General features: G+C 46.1%; 1 protein-coding gene across 2 annotated transcripts in view; it reads right to left on the bottom strand.

Moving 5' to 3' along the window:
• Positions 1–1,900: 1,900 nt before the first annotated feature.
• notch3 (notch receptor 3) overlaps positions 1,901–12,009 on the bottom strand; it is a 298,038-nt gene continuing 287,929 nt past the window's right edge. For both annotated transcript variants that reach the window (XM_069927329.1, XM_069927328.1), the window contains exons 33-34: positions 9,799–9,896; positions 1,901–7,713 (exon numbers count right to left, since the gene is read on the bottom strand). In XM_069927329.1, the coding sequence (XP_069783430.1) occupies positions 6,340–7,713; positions 9,799–9,896 (1,472 nt within the window). In that variant the 3' untranslated portion in view covers positions 1,901–6,339. The remainder of the gene's footprint in view (positions 7,714–9,798; positions 9,897–12,009) is intronic.

The raw sequence follows: 12,009 nt of genomic DNA, 5'->3' as shown, positions 1-12,009 counted from the left end.
CATCGAGGACCGGAGAACAGGTTGTATTTATATAATCAGGTGACAACAAACTTCACTTGACTATAGATTATTTCCCGATATCAGCTTCACAGGTCAATCAGTCCATTTAGAGTGATCCCATTGGCAAACCAATCTTCTCCCTGGCCCATTCTCCTCATATAGCCATCTACTCCTGTAACATGCACATCTATGGCATGTGGGAGGAGTGGGAAAAACCCCTGAGCTCGCAGAAAGCTAAAGGCCATGTTGGAACCCAGGTCCCTGGGGCAGTGCTCACCCACCCACACCTCTGTTACCCACATTCCCCTCACTCCAATGACCACTGCATTCTCCCTTGCTCCACGCCCCCCCCCCCCCCCCCACCCCACCTCAAGCCTTCTTTCTTTTCGCCTCTTCTCTTTGCACCACTTTATCTCACCTTTTCCCCCAGGTCCAAGAAAAGGTCAGAATCAAACTCGGGGCACTGGTTTGAAGGCAGCCACGCTAGCAATAGTGTTCATTTTGTTTTAATTTTTAACATAGATTCATGCAATAAATACAGGGACATATGTGGGCAGCAGAAAACAAAACTCTCTCGTTAGGCCTAACCCAGTCATTGTGCCGGGCTGATTTGGAAAAGTTTAATGAAATGCAAATTGATTAAAACCCACAAACGTAATTTTTCACCTCACCCACCAGCTAATTTTTACATAAGGAATAGGAGGAGGAATCGGCCGTCCGGCCCGTCAAGCCTGCTCCACCATGCTAAAGTGCAATGTGTTGTGACACCACTGAACCAGCTGATGTATCTCCCACCCACATGATTCCCCATTGCCGTCTGTGATTCAGCCAGTGACTGGTGTCATCGGCAAATTTGCAGATGACATTTGTGCCCAGCTACACATCCTTGAGGTGCACCTGTGTTATCAATGAGGAGGAGACATTGCTTCCGATTCATACTGTCTGGTCTCCAATGATCCAGTTGCAGATGGAGGTGCAGAAGCCCAGGTTTCAAAGTTTATAAAATGAATTAGTCACAAATTTGTCTTTAAGTAAAGATATGTTGGATCAATGACTCTCACTCCAATCGGGTCGAAGGACATTTTATTGAGACTGTTAGGAGCAGGAGTTGGACATTTGGCCCTTTGAATCTGCTTTGCCGACCTTGGCCTCAAATCCTCCACCTTTCTTGCCACCTCTCCTATTAAGACCACGGGCACACAGTGCTATTACAGCACCAGTGACCCAAGCCAAGGTTCCTGTGGTCTGTTCATGGAATCCAATGAGACAGCAGTAACTTCTACACCTTCTCAATCCTTCAGCTGTCCACCAACCTGTCCAAGGAATCACAAGAGTCCCCACTCGAGTAACTGGACCCATTGGCCCCCCGGGATGAAAGCAAACACAACCTTATGATATTAAATGTAAATGTCTTTAAGTGTGCGCTCATTGGGAGTTTTCAAAAAACTTAAATATAAATTAAAAATTTTAATTTAGACATACAGCACAGTAACAGGGCATTTTGACCCATGAGTCCGGGCTGCCCAATTAACCTATACCGCCAGTACATTTCGAATGGAGGGAGGAAACCAGAGGCTCCCGGGGGAAAACTCAAGCAGACACAGGGAGAATGTACCAACTCCTTAGACAATGTGGGATTCAAATCCCAGTTCCTACCACTGTCGCCATAAGGGCATTGCGCTAACCGCTACGCCAACTTTAAGCATTGTGGAAGTTTTTTTTTACTTTTTAAAGCTCGAAGTGAAGGAGTCGGTAAGGAGTCTGCAGGTGTGACCGAACTGATGCACTGCAACAAATATCCTACCACTGAGGCAGGTGAACCGTTGGATGGCCAAAGGCAGATCTGCTCCATTTTTTTCCTTGGGATATAATTTGCAAACAAACTACTTGAGAGCCACAGTTTGTAGTTTCCTATAGCTTTATTTGGAAGTATATTCACCTCACAACCTGTACTTCTTGCATACAAAAGGTGTGACTTAAAATACTTTGTCTGTACAGATTAAAGCTACATTTTTTTTTGTAAAAAGTCTGGAAGTATTATAAAATAGCTAGAAAGTCCTTCTAAGAATAAACTGCCAAGTACATTGGCTGTGTTTCTGTGTGATATATGACTAATAGGAAATAGATTTTTTTTTGAGTACATAAAACATTTCAAACATCAGAGTACTTTTGAAATGAGTAAATGTTTTCTTTTGCTCTTCAGTTTGATTTATTTACAGTCTTTCTTTTTTTTAAAAAAAATCAGTTAATGCTATAAATGTACATTCTACTGTTTTTGAGTTGTGTTTTCTGACCAAGAATATTGAGAAAAAAATATAAAATATATATATAGGTCCTTCATAATTTCAGTTTCCCTTGGCAGGAAATAACGCATCTGTCTGGTGCTCTCACCTTTTCATGAGTTTTGCAAGAATTAAATCAACAATCTGAGATTACCTTGACTGTTACACCCAGGACAGAAACGAGATGTGAAACTAAGATAATCATCCTTAGCACACAGGAGGCTGGAAATACGACACGAAAGTCAGCAAGCACCATGCTTGAGGTAAAACCACAACGCTGGAGAAACTCAGCAGGTCACACTGTGTACATAACCAACGTTTTGGGGGGTATGGAAAAAGCCCAGTCCCAAAGGCTGGAGGTAATAGGTGGAGAAAGGAGGGATGGCTCAGTGAATAGAGAGGGAAGGAGGGTGGAGAGCTGGAAGAAAGGAGACAAGGGGGAGAGAAAATTTGGAAGTAGGTTTGCAGAAACAGAAGTCACTGTTAATGCCATCCAGCCAGAGAGTGGTCAAACGGAAAAGCAAGCAATGTTTCTCCAATTTACGGGTCGTATCTGAGGCTAAACACAATCTGCTGGAGAAACACAATGGGCCGAGCAGGAGAAAAAGTACGTTCAATATCTCGAGACGCAACAAAACCCTTCATCGAGACTGCTCAAAACTTCGCTGAGTCTCCCCAGAAGGCTGTGTTTAGCTTCTCTCTCCTCCTCGACCTCATGCCTGTCCCCTGCACACCATTGATCTCCCACGGCTGACCTTCCACACCTGCATCGCCCTCCCCTACCTTGATGTCACCTACCCCATCCCCCATCTAACCCACTTCCCACCTTATTTTAAATGTTGACATTTAGATGTACAGCACAGTAACAGGTCCTTTCAGTGCATAAGCCCGTACACCCAATTGACCTATGCCCCTGGGGAAAGCACACGCAGACTCAGAGAGGACATACAAACTCTTTACAGACAGGGAAGGATCTGAACCACATAACTGATTGCTGGCACTGTAACAGTGTTGCGCTAAATATGCCCATTATGAAACTAATGTCTTTCTCCAGGTTTGGTCACCTGTTCCCCAATTTCCCTGTTTAGGTCCGACTTTCCTAGCTAAAAAAAATTGGAGATAAAATGTTCCAACCCTCAAGGTCAATGAATATTAGTCAAGTAATAAGTCAGACATTTTAGATCACTGTGCCCTTTACATCTCACATTGGCACCTGCATGTAACCCTTCCGGTTTACCAGGACTACCAACAATACTTTGTGTCCCAGTTTTCCAGGACTGGATTTAAACCACCATCTGGTTCATAATAGGGTTCATACCCATGGACTCAGTCTGGAGTATTTATTATGTAAAGTTAAAAATGGCTGGAGTCCAAAAGATTAAGCAAGCAGTAGCCCTCTCCCTCTCATGGTACTATTGTAGATACAATTGAATAGCCTGAACCAGATTTGGGATGGGAAGAGTTTGACAATGAGTCTAAGACTTGAAATGAGCCCAGGAAAAGGCAGGAGACTGTCCCCTACCACCACCCCACCCCCCCTCCCACACACAATCTCAAGCCAATTGATTAATGTGTTCAGTCTCAACCTCAGATTACATTGAGTTTTTTTTTATCAATTCATCTCAAAGTTGGCTTACTGACTTCAGGTCGCTGTAGAGTGACCTGGTCTGGATGTGGAGTTCCTTGCTTGCCAAAGTTGTCCCCAAAGCTATTGAGTATACCCCTTCTGCCATGAGATAATGGAGAAAATGACTTTACTCTGGATTAACCAGTTGGCCTCTGAATTACATTAGACTGAGTCAACACAACACACCTGAATTTGTTTCCCTGCATAAAATTTGCTGTATCCTCTCTGCCCAAGAGTCATCCTGAGAAACTAAACAGCACTGATGCAGGCTCTGAGTGTAATGGACTCTGAGAACAGACTCGGTTGAACTGACGGTGATACTAAACCCTGGTTTTTAACCATTAGGTCACTTGCAAATTAAGGTCAGGATTCGTATCCTGTTGCTAGTTCTGTGGATATTTTTAACAATTTGGGAAGTTGCGGACGTTGAGCAGAGAAAATGAGCAAAACTCCAGAGATCTGATCCAAGCTAACATGAAGGGGATCTCAATTTTTCTTAGTAAAAAAAATACTGGAGGAGCTCAGCAGGAGGTAAAGATACAGGTATATAACCGATGTTTCGGGTCTGAGACTTTCCTCAAGGAATGACCTTCCTCAAGGCTAAGCTCCTCCCGCATTTCTGTCACAGTTACAATCACAGTGTCTGCAGGCTTTCGTGTTTTACTTCAAAGTCTCTTAAACCAGGGCAGTGTGGTTGTTTTGATTCCCATCAAATGATTCCCATTATAAAAATAGAAACAAAAGAGGCCAGAATCTACAGAGAAATATCAAATGGCTGGAGGCCCTCAGGCAGTGTCTATGAAGGTCAAGATTTTGGGTTACAAATCTGAGTATGATTTTAAGCCAAATGTCAGATCTGTCAGATTTACTCCCATAAAGAGGTTAGTGACACAAACTATCAGGCAGCATAAACCCAGTGCCTTTTTTAAAGGGCAATATCCAGCTCACATCACAAGCCCCTTTTCCACTGGTGCCAGGAATTAACCAGCTAAGGGGTCCAGTGTAACAGGAAAACCATCAGCACGCTGGCGTCAAATCACGCTGGGCATTGACGGCCTCTACCCCTCTACTCACATTCCCAGCATCAGCTGTCTGATTAATCCCATGGACAAAAAAGGACAACGTTCCATTCCATTCAAAGGTCGACTCTCCAATCCCCAGAGATGAAGGTGGAAGAACAGTCAGTGTCCCGGTTAAAGCTGGCCCAGTGAAAACAACACAAACGGCTTCCTATCCCGGGACACTACCCGGCCAATTCACTGGGATGGAAAGAGGGCTACAATGAACTGGAACAAACAGACGACTTGACGTTCGTGTAACTGTGTGTCTGGGTGGAGTGTAATCATTCATCCATGATGTTTGATGCTCTGATGTGGACCTTCTGAGGTACTCAGCACACTGCACTGCCAATATACTAATAATAAACTTTTATGGTTCGTCAGCCCTGTGTAACAATCATCTTACCTGGTTTGTCATCTTTTTCAACAGCTATGTCTGGACTTTGGACACTTTTCATAAAGGTCTCATTGACTTCTTCTCAGCAATGGGCAAATTAGAAAAAAAATAACAGTCTTCCTCCTCCTGTAACAGTTAAATAATTGTACGATAACACTCTTGGCAGCTTCCAATGGCAGTAAGTTTTAGAAACATTTTATACTTGGTAAAAGGACAGGTCACGAGGGAGGAAAAAAAGTCACATTAAAACAAAACAATAATTATTTAAAATGAAATGGCAAAACGTCTGTGTTTGAGTCTTCATTGACTTAGACAATTACGTCGAACTTTTACAGGCAGTTAAACTCTAATGTTTACAGATCATTAGGGAGCCTCCAGGTTGTACTTGAGTTCCATGGATAAGGAACCGAATCTACTGTAACAGGTTAGTTGTGTGTCACTTGATACTCTTTATGTCAAGAGTCTTCTTGCCCAAATTCTTCTCAACTTTATTTTTAATGTGGGAAAAGGCAACCCTGAGCAAATGCCCAGGGGATTAAAAAATAAAACACGCAGCACAGAGATTGGTCTAGATGTCAGGCTTCAGTCTCACCAGTAGAAAGCAGGCAAAGTCCAGAAAACTTGGAAGGGGACTGGCAAGGCGGCTGGTTCGGGCTAAAGTGGAGGCTCCGTGACCTTCGGCGAGAGCAGTAAAAATGTAACAGGCTGCACTGTGTGCCAAACTAGGCCCCTGGACGTGCGTTAACAGGCAGTGGATTGTGGCGAGACTGAAATGTCTGTCATTTGAAACAAATCTCTGTGAATTTCAAGATTAAGAGACGGTTCCACGTTGTAGATGCTGCGAGGGGTTGCTGCAGAGCAAACTCCTTCCTGCCTGTCTCTTTGAGATACTGAGAGGTGGAATTGCAAAATAAAAGCAGCAGCCCAGTTCCTAATGTCCTATAGATACTTTAGAAACAAAACAATGATATTATTTTATGCAAAAACTTGCATTTTGGTTACTTGTTCAGTCATGTGCTGCATTTGGGTTTGCTGTCCAATTACGGCCGGGCTGGGGGTGGAATCTGACCAATCAGACATGGAATGTGGTGAGGGGCTGGACCACTGTTCTGGCGACTCCGGTGATGGGGTCAAGTAGGGATGCTCGGTCTTCAGATGGAGGTAATGTTTGGGTGGTCCGTCGTGCCCTGCTGTATAGCTGTGCTTCGAGGTGGGAGGCAGATAGTCCTCGTTGGCAGTGTTGCTGTGTTGTTTGAAGAAGCTGGCCTGGGAAGGCTGAGCCTCCTGGGGCGAGATGGCCTGGTTGCAGTGGTCAGGTATCCGTGCCAGCTCGCTCCTCAACAGGCCCTGCTGGACGGAGAGGCTGCTGGTGGCGGCGGGGATGCACCGCGGCTGTCCGTTGGGGGCCTGGGGGACGGGCTGCGGCTCGGACGGATGCTGGGGCTTGACTGGGCTCTGGCCCACGAGTGGCGGCCCGCTTCCCAGCACCCTGCGGCCCTGCAGCACCAGCCCGTGCTGCGCGGCTGGGCCCTGCGGACGCAGGCCGCCCTGCGACGCTGCGGCCTGCTGCATCAGGCCAGCAGTCGGGCTACACTGCAGACCGGAGATCCTGGCCTGCCACTCAAAGGGGACAGCGGTGAGGCCGAGGCTTCCAGCATTTAGGAGGCAGTTGGTCTGGCCGGTCACCTGGGGCATGGAGAGACGAGGCTGCATGTGGTTCATGGACAGAATGGCAGCGTTCTGGCCCGCCAGGTTGCTGAGATCTCCAAGCCTGGCCAGGGACACGGTGAAGGGACCCTCCAGAATCCCACTCATGGGCTGGGTAGTGAGCACGGACAAGGAACTACCAGGGTGAAGCATTCCAGAGGAGGTCATGATCGGGGACGTTGGATTGGTGACATAGGCATGGGGTGAATCCAAGGAGTCCACTGGTGACAAGGTGACCGAGCTTTCCATGAGAGAGGCTTGACAATCCAAACTCAATTTCTTGTTCCTTCCTTTCACATCCTTTGGCTCCTTTCCCGGGTTGCCGGAGGTCCCGGTGGCCGAGTTCTTCGAGCTGGGCCGGCGTGCCTTCTTCCCCTGGGGTGTTTGCTTCAGATTGCCCATGTAGCCATTGGGCGGGCACATGAGGGGCGACAAGGAGTGGCCACCAGGGCCCTGGGGGCTCCTCACGGCGTTGTACTCATCCAGCAGCTGCACGATGTCGTGGTGCATTCGTTCCTGCCCGATGTCACGAGGCAGGCGGTCCATGTGATCCGTAATGTCCCGGTTGGCGAAGTGGTCCAGCAGCATCTTGGCTGCCTCGAAGCTCCCTTCACGGGCTGCCAGGAAGAGCGGTGTCTCCTCCTGGTGGGCGGGTGGGTGGAAAAGAAAGGAAACAGGCATGAGAGGACGCCGATGCTTACAGTGGCAAGAATTCACACTTTGTCCCAAAAAGTGTCACCGGGGTCTCCATCCCCCCCAACATCGACGTGATCTCAGAATCAGGATTTATTGTCGAGAAATTCAAGAAATTCGGTATTTTACATTACTATTAAAAATATATATATAAAATAATAATGCACAAAGTGTAAGGCAATGTTTTTGGCTCATTCATTATTCAGGAATCTGATGGCAGATACCGGGATCACTGTCTGAAATCATTGAGGACCCCCTTCCACCCCACACACAGCATCTCTTAGCTGTGCCCATCGGGAAGAGATGCAGGAGGATCAGAGCCAGCACCACCAGGCTGAGGAACAGGATCTTCCCACGGGCAGGGAGAATGCTGAACGACCAAAGGAATTGCTCACACTGCCCCTCCGAGACTCTCATATTCATGAAACGGTTTATTTATTTTTATGTATGTATATACGTACTGCATATGCATTGTTTGTCAGCATGTGTGCTGTGCCTGTTTGTGGGTCTGCGTGTTTTTGCGCCGAGGACCAGAGAACGCTGTTTCGTCGGGTTGTTCTTGTACAATCAGATGATAATAAACTTGAAATTCAAGGTAGCAGCACTGGAAGGATTAAAATGGGAAGAACTGTTCTGCAGAAAAGGCCAGGTCAAGGAACATGAAGTTAATCCTTGGCACATTTCTTTACAAAAGGTTGATGCCAATCGGTTACTCCATTGATGCTGGCGGACATAATTGGGGGAGGGGGTCAGAGGGGCGGATTAAGGGACATTGAGATTGAGATGGGCGAATGGAAGGATTCAGGGCAAGGGTCTGTCATTTAATTCCAGGAAATAAACTGCAGAGAATCTATTAGACCAGTATCTAAATATTGGGATATCCTGTTGGATTGGCACCTGACTCATGCACTAGTCCGGGGAGGTCTAGGTCAGATTTTGGAAACGTGAGAGTGGAATCAGAACCAGGAACAGGTTAGGAAACACTGGGTGGTCAAGAATGTGGGTAGGTTTGTGGCTAAAACCAAAGTCTGAAGTGCTTTTAAGCTTTAGATTGAACTGACAAGCTGAAACGTACAATTGAAATTTACAAGTTGAAACTCATTGATTCTCCTGAACTTTCAAACTCAGAGTACACTAGGAAGTGTATTATTACGTGTAACATTCATGAAGGGACTCTCGTTTACTTCTCTATCTCCTATTGTTAGAGGCGCCGGGCAATGCTCATAGCGACTCTTTACCTCACGACGGACAAATATTGAAATACATCATGTATCTTACGTTTTGAATGTATTATTCCCTAACAATAAAAGGAACCTTTGAGCCTTTATAAAGTTAAAGTTCTTACTTTATAAAAACTATTTTATTTTACTCCCGTTAAGACACCATTTGCAGTCAGTGCAAGGAATAAGGGTGACATCCAACAGCCCGGTAAACCTGCTACCTCCAAAGTCAGTCATATAGTCTGAAAATGCAGGTTGTTTGATTTCTTTCACTTGACAGATGTAAAATAAAGTCTAACTGGTGTTGCTGAGAGATTGGACCCTCCTCAGTGAGGCACAGCACAACAAATGCTGATAATTAAAGAATATATATTAATACTGTCACCATTATAAATAATTGTTTCTTATCAACTGTAAGCTATTAATTATTAACTAGTAAAATTCAATTGAGGAATGGGAAAGGGGCTTCAAAATCCAGTCCAAGAGGGGTGGATTAGTTGACCAGTGTTTTCTGAATAAGCAGGGGATCAGTAACCTTTGGGGAAACCCATGTTGGAGATTTATAAAAAGTAATGTGATCCTTGACTTGAGGACATATTAAAAAGTAGCTGCACTCTCACACTTCCCACGGGCACGACCACATTCTGTCAATTTGGACCACTCCTGCACTTCGAAACTGCACAGGTCAAGCCTGGCAGAAGGTCGCTGCCCCTTCTGAGTAGCAGACCTCGCTCCTGTTGGATTATTCAACCTGATCCTGGAGTGTCGGATGAGGAAGAACCCCTTGCGTTAGTGGGAAGTAGGATGTCTTTACCTTACTGTCCTGCATGTCTTTACTTGCTCCATTCTTCAGTAGGACTAGAGTGGCATCAACGTTGTTCACCGCTGCAGCCCAATGCAGTGCTGATTTACCTAAAAATATAGGGGAAACAGCAGTCATTGGAAGCACAGTAGAGCTCTAACCCTCAGACCACTCAAAGGGCCTACATGCAGGCTGCAGGCAACTTTCAGTCGAAGGATTCACGCAGGCTGCGGACTGGGTCATGGGAACCAGGAATCAGAACCAGGATTCAGGAGGGTGCTGAGAGCAAGAAGGGCCCTTCGGGCGCTGATGGCTTCTTGATTGTATTGGAGGTTTGGATCTGGAGCTGGGGTTGCCGATGTTTTTTGAACTGGTGTCTGCGGCTGCAAAAGCTGCAAGAGCAGAGGAATCCACGGACTCTTTGGCTCATCTTTTTCTTATTGTTAGGGGTACAGGGCAATGCTTACAGTAACTCTTTGCCTTATGGCAGACAAAAGGTGAGATATATTACGTACATTACATTTTTAATGTAATGTTAAGTGACAATAAAAGGAACGACAACGGTAAAAGAATCAGCTTTATTGGCGGACAATGACCTCCCACCTCTCTCCACACTCAAGGATCAGGCATGTGGGTCTTGTTCATTGAATGGAAATTAATTGTTTGTTGTAGCATATCCTGTGGTGCAGTGAAAACCTGAAGTTCAGCAGCTAGTCAGGAAGATTGCAAAAAGTCATTACATTCTGGCACCACTTTGGATTTAAAATAGACGGAAACCACAAGGTGTAAGACCAAAGGTGAAAGCCTGGACTTAACGAAGATCCATGTAACAAAGTTGCTTGTGTTCACACTGGGTCTCTGCCATCTTAACAACCAGGCAAATCAAACGCATTCCCAGCAGGGTCCTGCCATTCCAGGAGTAGCTCAGCCGGCAGGAATCTGCCGAGATGATTGACGGTAATGTAGTGCAAACACTTGCTCTGCGCTGTCAGTCCTTGGCTAGATTTTAAGGTTCTCTTTCCTTGCCTTCAACTTTCCCTGCAACCCCCCTCAACCCCTCTTGCCCTGACAACAATCCAAGCAATTCTCATTTCTCCAAGTCTTTGAAGATCCCCTCTCCAACATTTGCCACTCTCACCAGGTGGACCCTAAACCCTCTCCCCTGCTTTATTGAAACCTTCAACTAGTTTTTTCATCAGCATTCCTTGCACCTCCTGAGGTGACTGGAACACAAACAAAAAAGCTGCAGACTCCCAGTTCCAGTGAGCTGGGTCCAATCCTTGCCTTGGGGTGTTGTCTGCATGGCATTGTATGTTCTCTCTTTGACCATGGGGGTTTAAGTGCAGAACATACGAGTTCTCCCTGTTACCATGGGGCTTCAGTGTGGAAATTGCGGGTTCACCCTGTGACCATTGGGACTGTGAGTGAAGTATGCATGTTTTCTGTGTGACCATGACGGCTTCCCCAGGGTGTTCTGGTTTCCTCCCACATCCTAGAGATGATAGGGCAGATTAATGAATTGATGATTGTGAATTCCATCTAATATAAAGGTCAATCTTCTACATAAGCTCTATCGAGAGCGTCCTGGCCGGCTGCATCACAGTGTGGTGCAGTTGCTACAGAGAAATGGATCAGAGGTCAATCCACAGGACCATAAGAGTGCCAGAGAGGATCTCCCTCGCCCTCCCTGCCCCCCCCCCCCCCCTCCATTGACTTGATCTACCAGGATTGTTCTCTGAAAAGGGCGCAAAATCATTGAGGACCCCTTCCACCCCACACACTGCATCTATCAGCTGTTCCCATCGGGAAAGAGATACAGGAGGATCAGAGCCAGCACAACCAGGCTGAGGAACAGTTTCTTCCTGTGGGAACCGCTCACAGTGACCCTCCGAGACTCTCATATTCATTAAACACTTTATTCATCTATATGTATATACGAATGCGATTGTTTGTCTGGATGTGTGTTATGTACGGATGTCTGTCTGCATGTTTTCGCCGGGTTGCACTTGTGCAATCAGATGACAATAAACTTGACTTGGGTGATGGGAGTGCGGGAAGAACGAATGTAGGATGGGTGTTGGACAGTCAGACTTGGTGGGGGAGACTTGGTGTCTGTCTGAATCTGACTCAATTATCCCGTGAATCACCTCGAGACATTTCTAATACATCAAGGGTGCCACAAACTGCTAATAGGAGATATTTGACTTAATGGGTCTGAATGTT

This window comes from Narcine bancroftii, chromosome 3 (genome assembly GCF_036971445.1).
Source record: "Narcine bancroftii isolate sNarBan1 chromosome 3, sNarBan1.hap1, whole genome shotgun sequence".
Taxonomy (NCBI): Eukaryota; Metazoa; Chordata; class Chondrichthyes; order Torpediniformes; family Narcinidae; genus Narcine; species Narcine bancroftii.
The sequence above is the reverse complement of the archived record's forward strand: the minus strand, read 5'-3'. Positions and strand labels throughout refer to the sequence as shown.